The following is a 24,280-nucleotide window of genomic DNA, read 5'->3' as shown; positions in this document are numbered from 1 at the left end:
GAAAATTACATTATTTATGATTATGATTTTGTAATTAATGGAAAAAGGTAAATTTCATTTACCTTCAAATTCTTGTATTATCTCAGAAAATGTCTCGTCGCCCCATTCACTCAATATTTCATCGAAATCTCCGATGTGGAAGTCAGGGTAAATTTCCATCTGTTCCTCCATGTTGATGATTTCAAAAATAGTTCCATTAATTAATGTATACATACACGGTGATGAGACCCCAAAAATTCAGCGATGTTATGCTCATTCGACAACACTTTTTAACCAATCAGATCAGAGAACATACCTACATTTATGTTACAATGTACGATAAACAACGACCACGAGTCGTTTATATCTTATATGCAATATCAGCATTATATACAGCCTCTTTAAGGAAGTTGATAAAATGTATACAAGCTTAAGAGGCGACAAACGGGATCGGGTGGTCAGGCTCGCTGACATGGTTAATGTATGTCATCGATCCCAATTGCGTGCATCAATGCTCCTATCAAATATATCAACACGAGTTGATAAAAGTGGAAAAATTCCGAGGCTTGCCGAGGATTTTTGCCACTTTTATTAACGAGTGTTGATATATTTGATATCAAAAGACACTCGGGTGAGATTTTATTTATCATCCAACATAATTCTTTCAACTTTTTCAATTTGTAGACAGTAATTAGCAGTGTCTTCAGTGTAAAAAGTACTGCAAACTGCTTCAGTAGCAGAGCAGTTAGTGATGTCATTTGATTGTGACGTCATTGTAACCAGTGACGTCACAATGGTCTGCAAAGCATTGTGATGTAATTTCATTGCAGCGATATCTCCTGTGGGAGCCAGTTTTGGATGATAAAACCTGGTCCAGTTATGTATAGTGTGTGGATAATTATCAAGTACGGATAAGATCTATGGATGAACAACTTATTTATTACAATTAAGAGCGACGTTTATTCTAACACCGTGATCACTTGCTTGATAACGGTGTAAGAACCTACACCGAAACGTCGCTCTTAGTTGTAATAAAGAAGTTGTTCATCCATAAATCTTATCCTTACTTAGTACTCCAACTTCTAAATGCCTATCAAAGAAATGGATAACTATCGTTTGTAGCTACCGTTTTGGATATGTTTCGCAATCACTACATATCTTTATACAGCTGATTCCTATGCATGTAGGGTATACACAATATATAATTGTTTTACCTTTAATCTTATAGTTGGCTAACAACTGACAAAGAGGCCAGTTTATTAATGGCGATCCAACAGCGACAGTACTCACTTACAATATATGTACGTTAATTGAACCCTGCATTGCACCAAGGATCTCGTGTGTGACCTCTCTCAGGACACGACACCATTGTATGCGACATCCTGGTGTGGAGTTTCAAATGTACTGTTGGGTCATTTAGAAAGAAGAATGGAATGAAGTTCCACGTCACTGGTGTTAAATCTATATCTATTCTATCATGTTTATAGGCGGATCCAGAAGAGGGGCCAGAAACCGAGTGTTTTTTATATGTCTGGTATTCGAATGACTGCGCAAGACACTTAATTTGCAGTTGAATTATATGTATATCACTGTGATCTGTATAGTCTTGGGTGGCGTCGTTTCTATATAATTCAACTTTCTGTCGAATGCCACAAGACTCTACTAACGCCCACAGGCTTAAACTCAACCATTGTACATTATCAATAATATGGGACATTCTTTTCTAATTGTTTTTAAATCAAGATGTCTTTAAGAAATTACAGCATAAATAAACCTGATAAGCACATAAATCGTAAAGAATGAACATGATATACGCCTTGAGATTTTGAAATTTAAGAATTGATTCCAGAAAATCCTCCTCCATCGAAAGCATCAACATTTCTCTTTTAATTCAAATTCACCTCTATATCTGTCAGAGTGAGTGAGTGGGTGAGTGAGTGAGTGAGCTGAGAATTTCAGCTAAATCACTGTGTGTCAGCTTGGAATGGCGCAGGGTGTATACAGGCGTTTACTTCTTTTCTGAAACCCACGAGCATTGGTACCGTGTTGATGGAAGAGCCATACTCGGGGGGGGGGGGGGGGGGGACTCGGGACCCGAATACAGTGATACAGACAATAAATTTCTTTTATAAGGCCATAGCCTAAATATATGGACATGCCATTGATACAGTTACACTGACGTCACATTTCTATAACTGTAGCCCATGAAGCCCGATTTTATACTTCTTGATTATATACAGTTCAATATTTGCATAAATGTCTGAAGAATGAGGGTAACGGTAGTGTGCTAATTTTACACGACACGTCCGTCCATTTGAACCGATGAATTGTCTGTTCAATGATACCTATAAACAAAGACTTAGCACAATCCATAGGGACATTGGGTGAGTGAAATGTCACGGAAACTTACGGCCCCCGGGCGATTTCCCATTTACATTTTGTCAAAATGGTCACGGCTGAAATATTACGGATGTAGTTTTTATTTTTGTCAAAGAGAGGATATAGGATACACATATATTGTACCCCGGTGTTACTGGTTTTCGGACGCTTTAGAAACACTCGTAGTTTTCTCGCTAATCACATGAACAACTGTTAAACATCTCATTCACTTATAAAAGACAACTTTGTCTTAAAAACAAGCCATCATCTGAGTATTTACAGTGCCTGTGTGACGCGACACTACTCGTTCAGCGCGAGTAATCGCGATAAACATGTCCGTCCGAAAACGTATGATGTCCGAAAACCTATGATCCGACAATATGTCCTAAAAGAGCGAATAAAAAGTAACATATTTCTTTAAAATAAACCCAACCTATCCACCAGTTCCAATGAATCAGCTGGCCCCTATAGGACTGTTTCGTCTTCAAGATGTTTGACAAACAGAAACATTATGGAAGCTCAACATGCAGTGATCTGATATGACGACTGCTGTTGTCATTCTACATGCTCGTTTCCCTATGTCTTGATTTGGTGGTGAGTGAGTGAGTGAGGTTTTAGGCCGCTTTTAGCACTATTCCAGCAAAATCACGGCGGGGGACACACCAGAAATGGGCTTCACACATTGTACCCATGTCGGGAATCGAACCCGGGTCTTCGGCGTGACGAGCGAACGCTTTAATCACTGGGCTATCCGACCGCCCCTGATGGAAAATGAAGAATCTTCTTACGAGGATAACAGGAAATTTCTGTGTTTTCAGTATTGACACTTTTGGATTTAGATCGAATTATATTGTTTACATACAGTAAACCAATATAAAAATACAAACAACGTAAAATGTTGCTGTGGTCCTAAAGAGCTGTAAAAATTGTGTAGACTTATCCGCTGAAGAATAATGTTAAATCGGTTCATATGGAAGTAGAGGCATAATGTTATGATAACTTCGGTATGATAAAATCCTTTAATGGATAACACCGAAAGAACTTCCCAATATCCTTTGTTTAAATCTACCTGAACAAACATCAAAATAATTTAAAATGGGGAAATAAAAAAACAAGTATGATACCATTCAACTTAAAGCTAAACGCCAGCATTTACCAGAGAAACACATGCATGCGCGGACAACTAAGTTGATTCAGCCCATGAAACCCTGACTGAACGGCAGTTGTCTGGAGGTACTGTCTGCGCTATCGATCACGTGTGTCGGCCGAATGATTAATTGTCGCGGGTGACACCGACACATAACTCCATCTTGGCCGCCAGGTACTCTGTGGCCATTTGTTGAAATCAATAATTAGAAAACATTTCAAGTTCATGTTACACAAGGATATTATGGGCGCTTCGCTGAATAGGACACTGCATAAAGCTCACCTGATCTGGTCAAATCTCTCTAACTGTCTGTCTGTCTGTCTCTTTTTGTTAACAACATATTATTTATTTAACAGAAGTATATTTACTCTTGTAGATCAAGGTACGAATGATGTATGGTTATCAATATGCACGGTCGAGATTGGAATTTACTATATATAAGTGTTTGACGTGACGTTGCTTTAATAATCTTACTTTGTCAATTCAATCATTAACGCTTTCATGGTGTACGAATGGTAGCTTTATGTGATGATTCAATAATACGATACCTGCATGAAGTTGCAGGAACTGCAGGAACTTATTGTTCTTCTTGAAATTACTGATGCTCTAAAACATTGTGTCAAGGTATACACCCCAAAGTCTTACATTTCATGAGCGCTTCATTCAATAATAACGAATAGTCTCGTGTCTCGATACATGGGCGGGGTCGTATAATATGCATTTGAATGTTCTTAAATGGGAAAGAGGAATCAGTGTTTATATATAATAGGTATGGGCGTTGGAGTGCGCTGTGTCAGTACAGGTTCGTAATACCGATTCAACACACAGATCAGTGAACGTTGTTGACAAAGATACGAAATATTGCTTTTACGTCGACCAAATTTTTTTTTACAAAATTATATATATATATAACGTGAGATCCTATCCTAAAACCTCCAGGTCCGCCTTTACAAACACCTGCTTGTGACCGATTATCGTAAAAACAGTTTCATAAGTTTATGGTGTATTGTTTCCTTTTCAGAGTCTTCAGATAGAATCGTATATTTCTGATCAAAGGTCGGGGACTGCGTATCAGATGTTATCGTTGAACAGGTAGACTATTCCATATAAGATATAAGTTTCACATTTTACCTCCAGCATAACCATTTTCAAATAATGTCGTCCACATCTGTATCCAATTTAATATTTCGTTATCAATAAAAATCGTTATTTGGAATCCAAATATATAATATCAAACTCTCTATAAATAGAGACTGTTTGTTTCTGACTTTCAAGTATATATGTGGCACTGGTGAACACACTGGTGACGTCGATCTAAATATTTGTGATTTTGTTTTCAGACAAAACGTGTATGTATTTATATTTGTATTGGTGTCTATGAACGTAAAAATGCAATAACATTAATGTGCTAAGTCTTCTATTCAGAATTTATGAATAACCAAAAGAAATTTAATGAACAACATACAACATAAGAGGAATAATATGGCCGCCAACCGCATTGTTAACTTATTGTTTTGTTTCATCACGTACAGAGACAATTTACATTTCCCATATATTTCTCTACGACTGAAGGGACAGGTGTTTTGGAAGTGCGCGGACCAGGGTTGTCTCTCTCATCCCACACCAGTGCAGTGATGGCTCAGAATTGCACCACTGCTACAATCTGCATAACGAATGGCCGGCCCTTTCTTTTCTTTATAAACAAAAGCACTTATGTCCGCGGCCAGGGTATGAACGCACCCACTTACCTTCCACGATACCCACTACACCACGGAGGCGGTTAATATGTTTTGGTCGGTGATACACGAGGTGCAAACAGTTCTTTCATAAAACATCACTTTTTAACCCTGCTCAAAGTGGTAAAATAAACTTTCCGAGATACAGTCCTCCAGCTTCAGCGTGAGTTAGATCCAGGTGTGGACACCAGATCTTGCCATCGGCTATAAAGGCGTGTCTACATTAACAAAGGGCCAAATTATCTCGTCCATATCGACGGTTATGATAAATTCACGGAGCCATATGCGGGTAAATAAGCTAAGTTACCGCAAAAGAAACGCAAGTTGGTCATTACTTGCATTAACGCTAAGACTATAAAAGATATGTTGATAATGTCAATAAATGATAACAGAGAAAACACTTGATACCAAATAAGCGTCGATTGGTTGATGAAAACCATCCGTGTTTTTTTAAATATCACCAAACCCACCCGAGAAAAGAGTAATGCTCAACTGGCGCCAATGGCAAAGACAGCCAAAGCCTCCACAGGAATGTTATTCAGTCTGAGGAAGTCCACAGAGACTTGTACTGTATGGGGACGAGCGTTGTCCTGCTGAAAGACCTGGAGTTGAAGTTGACCCAGGAAAAGGGGTTTGACGTGATTACGAAAAATATCATCCCTGTACATGACAGCTTCGTTCGTTCGTTGTTTAACGTCGCGCTCTGCAATGTTCCGGCTATATGACGGCGGTCTGTAAATAATCAAGTCTGGACCAGACAGTGACTGACGATCCACGTAACGCAAATGGGATACGATAGCATGTATCAACCACATCAGTGAGTCTGACCACCCGATCCCGTTAGTCGCCTCTTACGACAAGCATTGTTGCTTTTACGGCATGCATGGGTTGCTGAAGACATATTCGTACACGACAGAAGTCACACCTTGACATTACACGTGCAGAGGGGTCCTGTGATCGTAACTGCAGCCTCCCCACCCCATAATGCTTCCTCATCCCCATCGGTTGGCCTGTACGACACAGAAGCTAGCACAACTCCCAATACGTCGTTTCAACACTCTGAAGTGAGTGGGAGAGGTTGAACCTTGAGGTTGTGAGGAGACAATTTATAGCGACCGTTGACGCCGCCAACTCAGATGCTGTGCGGCCCAGTGCAGTTGTTGGCCGTCCCGTTGAGTCAGTATGGGTCCGACGTAAGGACGATGACACCTGATACCCGCCGCTTAACGAAGTGTGTCACCGGAATGGTGACCTTGAATGGTTGCAGTTGTCTGTGTTGCTCGTTGCTGTCGGCCCCCCAGATGTGTCACCCGGATGTAACGGTCGTGCGCTGAAGTAGTGACCCTCGGCCGTCCTTTGTCTTTGTTTACATTTTCAATGTTTATTGTTCCCATTTCGTAATAGATGTAATACTTTCCCTTTAATAATTTTCTTAAACTGTATTAAATAACATTTGGCCACATCATTAGCAAAGTTTGACACTTTATTATGTACTTCTTATGAAGTAGAACATTTGGTACACTCTGTGTCGGGCATCACAATGCCGTTTTCATGTGTTTGTATCATAGCACATGTATGTGTGTGTGTGTCAAGGTGTGATTAATTATCAGGCTTGTTCTCATTTCAACTATCACATTGAGGAATTCTCATTTGTTTTAGTATAGTTGATTACTTCATCGTATCGTGAGTTTTGATATGTCATGAAAATATCGTGAAACAATTCCGTTTTATGTAACGTTGTAACACAATATCTGAGCTGCCATGCAGGTGTCCTCAGATGCATCAGAATGGACGCAGGGACCGAGAACGGTGTCATTGAAGACAGACAGAAATCATTCAGGTGGCACCACACTGATGAAATGGCAGGGGAGAATTCTGTCATAATTGGAAGTTCTAATTCAAACCAAGTAAGAAAAAAATGGCAAAGAAAGAGCGCATTATTGACCATGTGTGAAAAATGAATCAATTATGCTCAAAACTCTTTTCTTGTCGTAAAAGGCGAATGACAGGATTGTGTTGTCACGCTTGCTGCATTGATTTATGCATATCATTGCGTGGATAGATGCTCATAGTGTCAATCACTGGATTGTCTAGTCCAGACTCAATTATTTACAGACCGCCATCATAGAGCTGGAATATTGCTGAGTGCGGCGTTAAACAACAAACAAACAAAACACTTTTCGATCATATGTTCAACAAAACATGAATGATTAAAACCTTCAGTGTAACAGTCCACAAAGCGTACAAGGCTATATAGTGCTGAGACTTATAATATAACTTTCACTGAAGATCAGTGCAAAAGGTACTCATATCCTGCTCTACCAAATGCTCTCTCCATTCCCACAACTTGTATTAAGGAGTAATTGCCTGTTAGTTAAGAGATGTCAAAACTTCGTGTCAAGGTCCAAGAATTAGAAATCATTGCGTACCATGTTGCCAAACGACGAGTGATATTTATTGAATTTCATCTAGGTGTCTTCCTTAAAGTTTCTGGAATGACATAAACAAACCGTTTAAGTACTCGGCGTAAGTACTCATAACTACCTTTATTCATTACAGAGGATAGAAAGATGGTGGAGATCCATGAAGGAAGGTGGCATTGCTTTCTGGATAGATCTTTTCAAAGATTTACAGAACACAAATGCCATCAATTTGAAAGGTAGGTACAAACTATGCTACAGTTATGAAGACAATGACTCCGTCATGAGATCCTTTTGATTAACTAAGATCCGTGCGTAGGATGCAGTCATTCACTGAATTCGTTATGATTTTCAAATGCTTTTGAAGTAAGTTTGAATATGGTGGAAACACTAACACGGTGATCTTCCATGTCTCAACTTTGTGCATCACTGTCCCACATGACAATAAGGACGAAAATCATTCCGTGATCCATGTGACTTTTGTTACATAACTTGGTGAGCACTGATCCAGTTACGTAACTCTATTGAGAGGTTCAGGCCCGACATGGGTACAATGTGTGAAGCCCATTACTGGTGTCCCCCGCCGTGATATTGCTGGAATATTGCTAAAAGCGACGTAAAACTATACTCACTCACTCAGAGGTTCAGGACAATTTGTGAAAGATGAAAGCAAATGCCATCTGAAGTTTACTGAGAAAACAAAATGTGAAATGCTGGACTTCCTCATCGATAACATCAACGTATAATTTGGTGGCAAGACATTTAGGCAAAAAGAAGTCATCCCCATGGGCACCAATTGTGCTCCGCTTCTTACGGATCTGTTTCCTTAAGCATATGAATTGGAAATTCTGCTAGGATTGGCAAAGTAAAAAAAGGTAATTTGGCCAAGAAAGGTTTAAGTTAAGCTTCAGGTATACCGATCATCTGACATCGTTCAATAACAATCAAGTAGCCAATTCCCTTCCATTGATTTATCCAACTTAACTAGAAATAAAGGAGACGAGTGAGATCTCCTCATCTCCTTCATGTCCAGCAAAATTCCAGCAGCTCCATCCTTTGGCGTTCATATTTCGCTTTTGAGATACAGTCTAGCATGCTCTTTCTACCAAGATTTGAAAGAGCACCATACGATCAAATTACAACATTCGAGGCATCAGTAAAGCTATCAAAATGTTTATGGTAGACATGTGGATGATATTTCCACGTTTGATTCACCAGTGACAAATATGATGTCTGATGCAATTCCTTATTTTGACTTGTATCATATGTTCCCATGTTTGTTCAGGTGAACAATTGACTTGCCTTTGCATGTGTTTATGACGGGTGCCACCGGTGGGACAGGAAGTGCTACCCTATTCGCGAACACCTGGTATTATTACTATTTGACAGTGATTGATAAACAGGTGCTCATGATATAGTCGGAACTGTACAATCGTCTCTGCTTTATGCAGACATTTCTATTGGATATAGAAAGGGTTTTGTCTCTTTGTTTACCTGTCAAAACAAGATAAAAGTATAGAGGGTGTTTGAGGTCTATCACAGCTTCTCCAAAACGTTAGGGTCCCCTGTGTCTTCGTATCTCTCGTTCTGTGTAGTCAGGTGAAATCGTATTATATAGTTTTAAAGAGCCACAGACAGCTTAATATATCCCTTCTCAATAGCCAAGTATGACGCTAGATTTTCTGATTTTCTGCGTCAAAATTAGCTGTATGACATTATAACAGTGATGTGTGAACAATGAAAACATGGCGGGCTTGTTTAGTTTTTTTTATAGCGGACAAGTACCTTTGATATACACTTTTGATGTCTGTCATATTTGCGAGTGACGTATTTCGATGTGAAAAAAATATGTTTGTGCAAACAAGCGCCATGTTTGGTTTGGGGGATATTATTGGGATATATTATCTCTTTAATTCAGATCGACAACCCACTCAAAACATTGAACTCAATCCATTCCGCTATTCTCAGTGTTTTCACTGATACTGGAGTTCGCAAGTAATTTTGTCATGGTAGAATGGGGTTCATGTTTTTGAGGATTAAACTCTGTTGATAACCATGCCCTGTCCCTTAGTTTTAATATAAACGTTTCCATGTACTGATTTTGTCTTGTAAGGGACTGTCTCCGATACAGCTGTATGCACGTGATTCAGGCGGATCTAAACAGAATAAGAAACGACTGGAATACACATCTGCCGAGGCGGGTAAACGGTCAGCTTTATGGGAGACCAGATTTGATGTACAGCATGCCAGAAATGTATGGTACGTTTGTGGAACACATGGAGGCGATACTGAAATACACAACATGAGTGAATCAGTATGTTTTTATGACGCTTTTAGCAATATTTCAGCAATATCACGATAGGGTTCACCAGAAATGGGCTTCACACATTGTACCCATGTCGAAATCGAACCCTGGTCTTCGGCTTTACGAGCTTACGCTTTAACCACTAGCCTACCCCACCACCCCAACTCAGCACGACTGCAGTGTAGTTAACCCGACACGACAGAAGTATTGGTACATAATTTATCCATACAGCTGTATTTAAATTTCGCTCGAGCAAAGAGCCCACTTTGTTGTTTGTTATTTGGTAATAATGATTAAACGCTAAAGAATGTATTACAAGAAAAGCAAATAGTGTCGCGATACCTGTGCATGTAATCAACAACGAAAATATCAATTAGGACATACACTTACGGAAAGTTGCTGCAGCTTTGATATTCAAATATTTTCCACACAAATACTGACAAAAGTATGGAATCTTATATCATCCCCAGTATAAATAGTTATCAACGTAGAGGCTTCTTACATCTACATAGATTTTACTTCATTTCCGTTCATGATACCTTCATCTATGTAGTTGAAACTACTGATATCTACATAGAAGATACTTTCATCTATGTATATGATGCTATAGCATAAGTATTATCTACTATAGAATGAACAGTAATTAAGTAATCACCTTTTCTCCATGAATTTAACTAGGGCCACTAATTCAAAAGACAATATCACAATATCACTGTGAGTAATGCTACGTTAGATTATAACATCACACATAGTATTTCTATGTACAAAATGATGCTTTTTTTAGACTGTTTCACGAATACGCTTCCATACAAAATATTTTCAGAGGAGTAAACATTTGCATAATTTAATATGCAATATGATAAGTTATGATCATTGTCAAAATATAAAATATTGCAAAACATATGAGTTGCGTCCTACTACAAAAAAAATGTATCGATCCTCTTGATCAAATCGAGTTGTGACCATTTGTGGGAATAGCATGTGGTCGACTGTTCATGAGGCACAACAGGGAAACAGGCCACGATATAAGCTGACTTGACATCAGAGTCCTTATGGCCATACACATACACAAAGTTATAAACTGTGATGATATACATCGCTACAATAACAATATTCATTCATTCACTGAAAAGTTTTTTATTTGGTTTGTTGTTGCATAACCTACATCAATTTAAGTTTCAAGAAATCCCATACAAGCTTCACTGACTAAAATGCATACTATACATTTATCCTTCACATATGAAATGATTGTCTTAATCCCCCTTGAAAGAAAAAAGAGCAAAAAACTAAATCAGTGGTTTGAAAAATGACCTCATCTTGAATATAATTTGAATAAACAGTTGAAAAGTTTGCAAATAATAGAATATCCATCTCAATAACCTACAAACAAAATAAACTGAACAGCATTGAAAACGCACCACAATGAAAATGGATGTATTTTTATCCTGGCTTAAGTCTTATGAAAATATATAAGTGAATGAGAAATATACGACGTTCTGGACGAAGCATGAAGAAGAACAGCCCTGTCAAAACTCATTCCTAATTTTTTTGTGAGCAAAATCGCCAAAACCCAACAAATTGCCTGCACATCATGGAAAACGTGTTTTGTTTCACGGGAAGCATGCAGAATAGGGCTATAAAAGACATACTTTTAAAAGCCACTTGTTGCTGCAGACGAAAAGGGTACTGACACAAGAAATGCCAAGATTAACAGCAGAGGAACGTGAAAGTTGAGTCGTTGCACAACAGTTTCAATGCCATCATTCAACAGTCCTCAGGCTACTGAACAGATACCAGCAGACAAGAACCACCAGAGATCGACCACGTTCGGGTCAACGTCGTGTAACTACACCACGTCAGGATCGCCATATTGTTCCTCGGCATCTTTGTGATCGTACACTTCCGGCCACCAGGACTGCAGCAACCGTACAAGGCCGACGGATTTGATCAGTGCTGACACCGTACGTCGACGTCTCCGCTCAGCAGGGCTACGTACTCGATGTTCACGTGTTTGACCCATACTCACTGATCGACATTGAAATGAACGTCTGCGTTGGGCCAAAAGCCATCTTCATTTGAGATTGCGGCAGTGGCATGCTGTGCTGTTCTCTGATGAGTCCCGTTTTCATTTACGGAATACTGATGGTCGACTGCGAGTGTGGCATCGACGTGGAGAACGTTACCACAATGATTGCGTTGTACAGTCAGATCGATGGGGGGGGAAAGGAGTGTCATGGTGTGGGGCGGTATCAGTCATAACCATCGAACAGAGCTCTATGTTTGTCGTGGAAGATTTAATGCCCTTTACTACAGGAATAACATTGACAAATCACGTCATCCCATTCTTTCATCAGCACCAGGATATGCACACCTTCCAGCAAGATAATGCAAGAGCGCACACAGCACGTGTTTCAACACAGTACCTAGCGAACAATAATGTGCATCTGCTTCCATGGCCAGCCCTGTCACCTGATCTATCGCCAATTGAACATCTATGTGATTACCTGGGTCAACGCCTCTCACGTCGTGCGCAAGTACAGAACTTGAGAGTACTTGAAGATACACTACGTCAACAGTGGAATGCCCCAGAATACTATTCGCAGACTTATTCGATCAATGAAAAGACGTTGCATGGCCTGTGTTGCTGTCAATGGCGGACATATCAGATATTGACTTGTCATTTGAACCCTATGTCTTCCTTACACTGATGACGTGATTGTAATTACTGTGTGGTATTCCCGTTTCCTTTGTCGTCTTTCTTAATAATCTGTCTATGTCTTTTCTAATCAAAATCAGTCATTGCTCAAATTATTTTTGTTATATTTCAAGATTTATTGCTGGTGCGTTTTCAATGCTGTTCAGTATATTTGGGGAGTTGAAATTCATATTTAAATTATGAAAAATCCACCGCTGTGATTGATAGCATAGGTCATTTTTTCTGCAAACTTGTCTGCCTCAAATCCTCGCATGAGCTCGAGAACCAAACCACAAGTACGGGCAACTGGAAGTGGCGCTGGTCTTCTATCCGGGACAAAAGTAATAGACAACTTGTTGTCAAAGCCTATAGGTGGGACTCGCTCGGATCCTGTCCAAAACCTGAGTACGTCAGGTACTGTTACTGTGCTGTCTTCGTCTGAAACATGATGTAAGCACTATATTTGATGTCTAAAAAGTATATTGACATGAGAAGCATTCGTACGTGTTGGGGTCGTCAGATTTATGTAAAATCACATGGATACATATGACATTAGTTTATTCTACTTAAAACTTTATTCACAGCCTACATTTGAATTTGTTCCTCTCATTTATAAGTCCCCTCAAAGAACATACACTATATTTACTATTCAAGTACATAGAGCATTAAACTCTGGTTTCATCTTACCCTTATGCGAACATATGACATCTGCGTCACTTACGTCATAGACCTAGTATTATATGAAGCGCGCAGGGCGAGTGTCTATATTCCGATATTTCCCTAGCGAGAGTGAGGCAAATACCGGAATGTCGGCACTTGTGTCATAAACATAGTATCACATGAACACGAATATAATGTTCTATATATTACTGAAAATTATGTGTACACACAGAGACGAATTTTAGTTGTATACCTATAAGAACAGCAGGACGCAACAGTGGAACCACAATTTGTCGAATGACGTCAACAATCTTCAGCTATGACGTCGTTTCTAGTGTGGCGTCAATCCGACCTCACATCACAATAAGATTCGAATGACATCAACAATGCCGTCCGGATGACGGAAACAATACGCTGTTGTGTCGTGACGTAATATTGTATAATGAATAAAATCCAACCCGAGTGCCTTTTAGGATGAATATCAACTAGCACTCGTCACTAAACGTAGACCACGTCACAGACCTGCCTCGGGGCCTTGTTACTTTTATTGACATTAGCTGATATATTTGATATATATATAAAGACACTCGGTTGGGGTTATTCGGCAAAAGATGCAACAGATACGTTGACAGTTCTTTAATCTTTTCAAGACACAAGGGTACAAAAAGATAAATGGATGGTGAAGAATTGTGATCGTATGCCATGGTAAAGAACACATGAAAAGTCGTAATATTAAAATATTTCTAACTCATTATCTCTTGTGCGACATTTTAAGTTGATACGTTACAACATTCCTACAATTTGCGTCGTCATATCGTATTGATTGATATTCACCCATAAAACATGGATATTCATTTTGGAAAGGACAGTATCTTTTACTTCATATATAAACAAGTTGTACAAACATTGACATGTACAGCGAAATTGTCGATGGGACAAAGCTGTTCTCTCAAAGTTGCTGTCCGACATCAGTTGAAAGTATAACAATTCAAGAAATGTGTGTTCTATTGTCTGTTGGCATGATGATGTATGCTCACAGGCTAGCTTGTAATATGTGAAGTAAATGCCAAAGCATCAAGTCTATGGTTTTATGCATATCTTTATTTCTTCAAACAAACTTTTCACAGAACCTCCATTTTACCTCTGATTTTGTTTTAACCTCCCGTCTGTCATTTGTACCATTTAGTTGAGAATGTTCACTATTGATATCTTAATCAATTACTTACTCTCACAATCCCTCAGATAATCTTCAAAGGCAAACAATGTGTCATCTTCTTTGGATCTGTTGTTAGAGCCAGAGGGGGATAGATCTGCGGAGTACATTGACTTTAGTTGACGATACGTTACAGGCCCATCATTGTCGACAAACATGCTTTCTGTAGTTTCGGGTGATCCTGTCACATACTGTAGAAACGCCATGTCCTGAAGTCCCAAACAGAACTGTTGAATCTCAGCATGAACCCTGTTAATGGAACAGTTAGCATTAGATATACTTTAATATTCCACCTTCTGAAATTGTTGGTGGACTAATAAGATACTTACTACGAGAACCGGGTAAATCACTGGAAATCAGTAAAGTGGCTTTCTGGCTAGGAGAGTTAAACTGTATGAAAATATATGTGAACATGTCCTCATGAAAACTCACCTGTAAAACATGTGTGACTTGAAAAGCTGACGCACCAAGTCTTCCTTGTCATCTACCTCAAGGTGGCATATGGGTTTCGTGACGCCTGAATCTAGAATCCAGGCTGTCATCTCCTTGTTTTGGCACACAATCCGGAGTGCATCGGTTGTGTCACAGGCCAGTATCTGTTTTTGAAAACATTTCAAAGTAGGTATATTATAAATCAGAATGTAGAATATTTGTGAAAGGTATAATCAAAGTAATAACGTATTTATCAATGGGGCGACAATATCTAGTAACATTCTGTTTATGCTAATATCTAACTTATACATGGACCCATTGAATAAGTGGAAATATATGAGGACATGTTCAAAACGAGTTGCAGCAATGGAGCCAATAAACTGAACTCAACTTATGCCTTGGACATGGGCTCTGCACATGAGGCTTCCCAAAGTTTCACTGCTAAAAGGGTCACATTTGTTTGCACACAAGATACCAACCGAATTACACGTATATAGACATAAGACTAGTGTCCCTCAGCAATCATTGTGAGGGCCGAGAGCTAATACATGTTTAGAACCAACATTCATCACACATTTCAGCTTCATCCCCACAGAGATTTAAGAGATGCTCAAATCTCACGACAGATACGTGGTGCAATAAACAAAAATAAATTGTCAGTTAGGTACATTTCGAGATAATTTAATAATATGGAGTCCTTAAATTTAACATATAATTGGCAGATACTTGTTCTTTTATCAACATCCGACCTATCATTTTAATCAATTAATTCTTCTTTGATATGCATTTAGAAGTTGGAGTACTAAATAAGGATAAGATATGAAAATGAACAACTTCTTTATTACAATAAGGAGCGACGTATCAGTGTAGGTTCTAACACTGTTATCAAGTAAGAGATGTACAGAGCCTCTATGTACACAAAAGGGATGATATAAGGTAAACATCTTAATAGGCAAGCCTGGAGGATAAACAAAAGGATAATGACATAGTTTAGAGTCCATTGTGGAGACTTAGCTTTGGTGGTCTTGAAAGATGCCAATCAGTCAGAAACCTTTTGTACATACTACTGGTGTCACCTAAATCTACCAATATCTCGTGAAGAGGTTGTAAATGCACTCGCCCGTGTTAAATGTGGCAAAGCGGCGGGATTCTATGTTATACCTGCAGAAGCGCTCAAAAATAGTTCCTGTATGGAAATTTTGCTAAGGCTTTTTACTTTTTGTTTTGAATATAATACCTGTCCTGATGTTTGGCGCCATAGTATTATTTCACCAATCCTGAAACCAGATGCCGATCCCCGCGACCCACTAGGATACAACTGTAAAGTTTATTCTGATACTTTAAACACACGGTTTACAAAGTGGCTTGAACGTGATACTATTTTGGTCGAGGAGCAGAATAGATTCCTTAGTGAGCGCAACACTGTAGAACATATATACTCCTTATATTTTGTTATTAATAACAGGAAATTTTAAATTCTTATCATCTATCATGTTGTTTTGCTTTGTTGTATGGTTGATGTATGGAGCTGGTGTGAGTTGTGATAAGTGACTGGCTCGTAAGATTGTGCTGTATGCTTGTTTCGTATTGTCGGGATAATCTGTATGTGTGTTGTTTAGTTGGGAGTGTATATATGTGACAGTGGATTGTTACTTTGTTTGTGTATTTGTACGTGGATGATGCTTCTTTTTTGTGGAAGTGGGAAAGGATGTGGATGTGAGTGAGGACGTGGTTGATAATGCATATAAGGTAGTTAGTATGGATGCGGGAATGGATACAGGTAGGTTATGTTTTAGAAATAGGGTGTGTGTTAGGGTGAGGGTTCGGATGTCATTGAACGGATGTCAATGAGGGTTTGGATGTGTCCGAGTGAGCGGGTGTGTTTGAGAGGTTTGCGTAAGCTGCTGTGAGTGAAGGCCTGGATGTGGAAATGGATGTGGTTGTGTGTATATAGGATGTTTGTACAGGGGATAATATTATGAATGTTATTTTCATAATTACTATTTAATGTGGTGTGTATATATATAAAATATTGTTTTTATGAGTCTTTTATTGTATCGTAGGCCATTTCGACCGGCCGCTGAGTTTTTACATTCTTGCCTTGTCATTTTATCTGTACAGCGAGTGACACTATGATAAAATATTCTTCATCTTCTTCTTCTCTTCTTCTTCTTGTCATCCCTTAATACTACTGGCTTCACCTGTTACAATGTTTACGTTATATCATCCCACGTTTGTGTTAATAACAGTGTAACTACAGCCTAATCTACTCAACTGTATTAACACTTCCTCATTCCTGTACACATATACTTGTCAACCTTACTCAGTACATCACTTGCTTGATAAGCCTAAACCGAAACATTGTACTAAAGAAGTTGTTCATCCATACATCTTATTCTTACTTAAACTATACCATTATTTTATCCTCTGATGAAAATACCATATGTTTTCTTGCCTTATGCAGCTTGTCATGGACATACAAATCAGGTACATCATCCCGCCGGATGTCTCCAACCTCACGCCCAACTAGGAAAGCATAAGCTGATCTGCTGAAGAATGGAAAGCCGGGTCCGCCATTGAGCACACTCCACGCGACCATTTTTCCAGCTTCCCTGTAGCGGCCAGCTTCAAGTGCTCCCACATCGTGTCGGAATGATGATCCTTCCAAGATATTGGCCTTTAATTCTTTCATCAGTTCGCTAGAATATTGTAAAGAATGAAGACATGTCAGTAAACAAATGAATCCGGACTGCGAAAAAGACCATAGAGAAACTTGCAGTTCAAATTTTAAAAATCAATGTACATACCTTTCAAAGACAATGGCTATGTGACACTGTTGGTGTTTTCTGTTTGCTTTGTCTCATAGTTACATACAATATCTATTCCCACATCTGTGCCTCTCACTTAAGTACTGTCGTAGTGAGTAATAGTAAACATTCGGACCCATTCCTGTATCAAACACTTACGTAAAAAATTCCCGCCTTAGTCCACCATCATCTGCACCGTCTTCTAAGCCCACGCCTTCGTTAAAAAATGTGACATAGACCCTGCGCCAGAAGTCAAAGTCTGAACTAAGGACTGCCCTCCGTGCTGTCTGCAGCACCCTTTTTCGCTGGATAAGCACGGGCTGGGTTCCTTCCATCACCACCTCACTCCTCCATACCTTAATTATCTCGCTGGGAGTAAGACTTAAAAGACAAAGAAAGTAGCAAATAAAGCAAACATATTCAACAGGATATAATGGTCAAATTACAGTGAACATATTTAGTGAGTAGTATGAATCTACGCCGATCCAATTCATTCATGTTGGCAACACATTACATGAAACGGACTCATCTCATACATATGATCATATACAGCCATACAATAAATACGTTTTGACCACATTTTTAGGAAAATCCATTTTGACCACATTTTTAGGAAAACATGCCATATGAGTGCCATTTGATCCATAACCTGTTAATATAGTATGTGAGTTAATACTAAATCACATTGGTCATATTTTAGCCATATCATGAGGAGTGTTCATCCAGGTCATTTGTGTCTGCACAAGCAAGTAGTTTGCAAACAAGAAGACATACGTCAAGGGAGGACTTTAGGTTTATATCGTGTTTTATCCCATTAGATTTGGTCATTGTGGTTTTGTATTTAAGTTCTAACATACGTAATTAATGTTTGATTACACACAAGGCACTGGGTAGTTTACCTGTCCTTTGTGGAGGTAAGTTGTGGATCTGTAAGTTGTGGATCTGGCAGCTTGTCGTCATCATCTGATTCCTAAACAAATTTAGTATAATCTAAATATTTTTTACATTTGTATACTTATCCTGCATTACTCCTTAATGCATTCACTGCTTACTTACGACAACCAGAAGGACAGGGCTGCGAAGGTCCTGGGTGAAGAAATAAAGTTGTTGTTCTAAAGTCCCAATCAGTGGCCTTCTGTCGCTGTCCTGTGACCTTGATGACACCTAAGGTCATCTTCACATCACTGCCTGTCGCCCAAGCTCTTAGAAAAACATACTTTTGAGGTTTCTGAAGCCAAAGTGGGGAGGCAAACGTAGTAATGCAGGATAAGTATATAAATGTAAAAAATATATAGATTTTTATAAATGTTTTACTTATCCTGCATTACTCCTTAATGCATCTGTATCGGACGGTTTGGAGGTGGGTAAACCTTCGGAATACAGAAACCTCAATAATTCACACCCTGCAATACGACACCAGTTGGTCGATAAACCGTGAAGCGGAAAAGTTAAAAAAACAACGCCATTACGGTAGGGTTGTTCAAAAATAAAAAAGATTGAACATAGGAATTAAAGAGAAATTCCCTATACATGCTTAGTAATAAAGAAAATAATAGCTATTCAGCTAATTCTTTACTTACTACGTCATAGAGCCGTCGCTGACAAACAAGATTGTCTAATATTCTTCCACTGGCGGCGACTGAGTGACTGCACATGGAAGTTGACTGGCTCTGTATAGGGCGAGTTCATTATTTGCATCAGGGGTTGGCAACCTGCAGGATAACAACAACTTCGCACGTCTTCGACATCCTCGAGAGCCCCAACGCGAAGGTTATGACTAACAAAAATCTGTGTAGAATCTCCAGAAATATCCTTCTGTGATTGTTCCAAAACCAAAATTGCCTTGTTGAGCCCTGGTAAGGCTGACACCCTGAGATCTTTAGGGTAATTCGCTCTCGGCGAGTACTGTTTGGTGATCTCGTAGGCCTGAAGGATCACTGTGCGTAACCATAGAGATATGGTGTTTGCGACTATGAGACTAACTTCAGTTATTGACGAAGTAAATACGGGTATCAATGACCGCTTCCTCGAACCACGCCTAATGAAAACTCGAACTTCTCGCACCAAGCTTAGGAGAACTTCACCATGTACGATTCCCACAATAGTCGATATCGGTGGGATGGTGAAGGAATGGTCAGGTTGGCCCAGCATAACCCTAGATGTCTTGTTCCGTGCGTCCCATGCTCAAAACGGATCCGGGTTGAGTTGACAAAATGTAGTTCGCTCACCTGTACCGCCTTTGCTTATGCCAAGAGAAACCATTGTTTCCTTGGTGAGGTCATGAAATGAGGCAAGCTCCTCACAGCGATAGCCTGTTCGCGGAGCTCTCTATACTATACCGAGAGTGTAACGTGACCTTAATCACATTGTGTTTTTCTGGAACGGCCAACACTAAGATAATTGCAGCCAATTACGTAGTAATGGTGCTACCTTCCAAGTGTTTTGGGGTACGCAAAGTAGGAGGTATTCCTCTAGGAATTGTGACGCAATCGTAGGGTTTGATTATTTTTTTTTTCCCTGTAAAAAGTCTCAAGTGATCCCCACTTGTTATCATATAGTCTCTGGGAGAGTAACCCATGAACTAAAGCTATAGCTTTGCTGACCGTGTTGAAATAACCCTTGGCACTTAAACGCCTTTTAAAGACGAACCATGCGTGCAGACGTTGGGTGAGGCAATTTGCTGTGAGGGTGGATGAGTAGGTTGGACCACTGTGAGAGGGGTAGTGAGTCGTCTTCGGCTAGATTTTTCCGAGCTTGACGAACTACCCTCTACCGGTTACCAGGGTGCGACCAAAGGAGAGATCGAGAGACCTTGTCTCCTTGATCCCCTGTATCACCTTGGGAAGTAAAAGTGGTGGCAGAAAGTTGTAAGGTTTTTTGCCCTTCCCAAGTGATACTTAACTTGTCTACTGCCAAAGTCTGCGGATCTGGCAATGGGGAGATATACGTCATGAGTTGGTGGCCTAGGCAAGTAATAAACAAGTCAATGTGTGGGTGCCTGAATTCCTGAAGTAGTAACTGGAATGCTTCTGTGAGAAATTTCCACTCGGTGGGAGCCACCCTGTCTGGACATGATAAAGTATCGGCCAGTATGTTTCTACATCCGGGGATGTGCTGAACTATGAACTTTAGTCACAGCCGATCCACTAGATGGAACAAGTCTGAATGTCTGTAGAAGTAGAGAGTGGGAGTGTGTTGTTCCCCTTTTGCACAGGCACCACACCGCAGTGATGTTGTCTGTGGATATTGCGAGTCGGGCTAACTGTAGTTGATTCTGCCAGTGTGATATAGCCCGAATTAAAGCTTCCAACCCCAAGTTGTTTATGTGCCACTTCCATTGAGAGCCAGGCCATAGCCCTGAGCTTATCTGGTCTTGTAAGTGAAGACCCCACCCCTGAAAGGGGACGTCAACAAACAGGTGTGTAATCGGGGAAAACCCGAATAAAGAGACTCCGAAGACATTCAACGCCACAAATTGAGGTAAGGCCCTAGCTTAGTGGCGAGAGTGATGGCCTTGAGTGGATCCTGACTCCTGATGTAAGGTTTCAGGAAAAAATTGAATTGGTCGCAGTTGTAAGCGGCCCATGCTAGTTAACTCCTGTGCCGAGGTGATTAACCCTAGCAACACTTGCCACTGGCGAAGTGTGTGTGGTTGGTGTAGAGTAGATGACAACAGAAGTAGAAACTTGTGGCATCTGTCCCTCAGTACAGATAGGATATCCTGGTCTGTCTTGAACAGGTCTCCTATGAACTGAAGTCAATAGGAAGGAGAATACTCCTGACTTCGCCTCGTTGATTGCCCAGTTATTGACATTTGTTGATGATACAGTAGATCGCCCTCCATCTACGACTCGAACCAAGTGTTCGTTACGTGTAGATACAGTTATTGGCTTCATTACTCCTGTAAATAGCCATAAGTGTCACTGACATGTCAAATGGGAAATACTACAATTGGCAGTGAACCCTAATGAACTGGACCTGAAAAGTCTACGGTTTGGATGGATAGTCAAGACTGATCAAGAATAAAACGTTTGTTTAACACAGAGAGATTGTGGAACATTCTCATCTTGTCTGGGTTCTTCATGAGTACCAGGTAGATGTGAGGATAAAACCCCGGTGTAAAGACTGGGTTGTGAATCAACTCTACAGCTCTTCTTACCAACAGTATGTCTATGGTGGATTTTTCCAATCAAACTGTGGTCAACGGTGGGGTTATCTCTACCTGTATACGGAAACCATGATATAGTGCGATAAGTATGAAATCGTCCTTGAGACTGGTCTCTGCAACGCCCTTTCCCAGTAAGGGAATGCTGGTCTTCCCTGAGAAACGTGCGTCTAGGTTTATAATTTCCTGACTTGCCAGCCCGCTTAGACTTTCTAAGCTTTTTGGGAACTTGACGTGCGTGTCTGCGATCTGTTCGTTGAACAGAGGAGTAGATGACCAAGATTGACGTAATAGACTGCCCTTGAAACTAGAATCTTAGTTGGAAACACTATAAAGTCTTGGGTGTAACGGTAATCTCCGTCAGAACGGTCTCAAGATGAATTTTCCTGTGGTCAAACTGATGCTGTAGGAAAAACACCATAGTTTGGAAGTGATCTAATCAGATAGGGTTATCCTCAAATAGATTCTGATCCACTGCAAACATTGACAATATTGGTCGCTTAAATGACGGAGCAAATCAGAGTTTTGGAGAAGTCTTCCTCCAATGACCTTGTGGTGTCCCTCTTATTTACCCCGTTATCAAGGGAGGGCGTTACTGACACGAGATGGTCTGCTACCCAATCAGGTACATGTGCTAAGCTGATCATGTGCCGGTTACGTAACCGAGTACACTGTAAGCCTTTGGGCTAACGTCACTGTAGAGACCTTGATTGGTCACAGACGCTGCGCTCAGTGCAGGTCTGGATATGTTGGAACAGCGCTAAGCTGATCGTGCGACGCTTGCGTAATAGGAGCGCTTGGGTAGCAGTCAGACGCTGCACTGGGCGCAGGTCTATGCTGGATATGTTGGAACAGCGCTAAGCTGATCATGCGTCGCTTGCGTAATAGGAGTGCTTGGGTAGTAGTCAAGTGCTGTGCTCGGCGCAGATAACTGAGAGACAAAGCTCAAAGGTATTGACTGGATCAAGGCTTGCGTCTAATCTACCCCCATCATAGCATCTTGATACGCTGGTGCTGTTGCCGACGTCACAGATTAACATGTCTGGAAGTGTCCGGCGGCTGAAAAAATAAGAGCAGTTACGATACTCACAAAATCCTCCGGTATTGTTGATTTCGGTGGATGGTGTACTTCTGCAGTCACAGGCGTCATAATACCTGGTTGGGTGGTAATGACCGAACCATGTCAGTCGCTATTCTGCGATAGTGACATTCCTCTCGTCTCACGATGGAATAACTGCAATTTATTTCCTCAGATTCGGACAAGACAACATAAGGCAAATTGATAAAATAAAATATTTATTGTTTTGGGGTTGATTGGGGATTGGGGTTGAAGGGTTGAAGGTGTATGCCCTACCAAAGGAACTGTGAATTGTTGAAGATAATTTGGGGTAATACATGCCCCATGCCCGTTATGATGCCGCCGGCTCCACTAGAATCCCATGATGTACATGGCATGGTGGTACAAAACAAAGGACATGCAAAGTATGAGCTAGACCAGAACATGATATAAACATATTTGAGCAAGTTGAAATAAATGTGTTAATAAGTGTCGGAGAACATCACCTAAACGGATGAGAAGAAGATCAACATGCTGGGGGCAATCGATGACCTGAAAATAAAGGTGGTGATGTGGGTGGAGGTGGGATAACGTTTGCACTTAAAATTACACGAGACACGATTAATGCCTGACTGGGTAGAACAAAGGGAAAAGTTGCGCATGCGCGCGACCTATGTTTACCTGGCTAATACCAAAATATGGATTGATAAACGAACTGTAGTTGAACTGCATACGCATATAACATGGTTAAAAACTACCAATTACGGACTGATACACGGACTTTGATTATAATGGGGCATTAGGATAGTTAAGTTCTGTGATACAAATAGGACTAATATTTTATAAACAGAGATTGCAGCCGCTGTGTATTCCCATAGTTTTAACAAATAGGAATATATGAAACGGAAAGTGATCGTACCGTTGTGATGCAATGTAAGGTTATTAAGACCGGGTTGGAGATACGCGTATGAGGTATAAATTGTGTGCTATGTACATGAAGGGACCTTGTCCGACCAGAGGATGCCATAAACTATACTAAAATATTTAAGTACTAATTTATTTCCTCAGATTCGGACAAGACAACATAAGGCAAATTGATAAAATAAAATATTTATTGTTTTGGGGTTGATTGGGGATTCTCGTAGAGAATAGAACGGTACTGCTTTACCTCGATGGGTAAGCTAACTAAGGGTGTGCTACGTGACAGAATTGAGATACGCCTTCAGTCGGCTGTAGTCTGACGCCAGACAACCGATACCCCGACATAACAAACAAAAGGGGTGAT

At 40.2% G+C, this 24,280-nt stretch overlaps 1 protein-coding gene and 1 pseudogene across 4 annotated transcripts in view; one reads left to right on the top strand and one right to left on the bottom strand.

The window, feature by feature from the left end:
- The first annotated feature begins 4,276 nt into the window (after positions 1-4,276).
- Positions 4,277-11,858, top strand: LOC139454211 (uncharacterized; annotated as a pseudogene).
- Positions 11,117-24,280, bottom strand: part of LOC139472744 (titin homolog) — a 76,382-nt gene continuing 63,218 nt past the window's right edge. For 3 of the 4 annotated variants that reach the window (XM_071255215.1, XM_071255222.1, XM_071255233.1), the window contains 6 exons: positions 18,673-18,743; positions 17,933-18,154; positions 17,422-17,665; positions 14,967-15,130; positions 14,548-14,783; positions 11,117-13,099 (listed from right to left, as the gene is read on the bottom strand). In XM_071255215.1, the coding sequence (XP_071111316.1) occupies positions 12,855-13,099; positions 14,548-14,783; positions 14,967-15,130; positions 17,422-17,665; positions 17,933-18,154; positions 18,673-18,743 (1,182 nt within the window). In that variant the 3' untranslated portion in view covers positions 11,117-12,854. Of the gene's footprint in view, positions 13,100-14,547; positions 14,784-14,966; positions 15,131-17,421; positions 17,666-17,932; positions 18,155-18,672; positions 18,744-24,280 lie in introns of those variants that run through there. The other variant, XM_071255228.1, reaches the window with a different exon arrangement.

This window comes from Haliotis cracherodii, unplaced genomic scaffold (assembly GCF_022045235.1).
Source record: "Haliotis cracherodii isolate W230 unplaced genomic scaffold, xgHalCrac1.p SCAF_1, whole genome shotgun sequence".
Lineage (NCBI taxonomy): Eukaryota > Metazoa > Mollusca > Gastropoda > Lepetellida > Haliotidae > Haliotis > Haliotis cracherodii.
The sequence above is the reverse complement of the archived record's forward strand: the minus strand, read 5'-3'. Positions and strand labels throughout refer to the sequence as shown.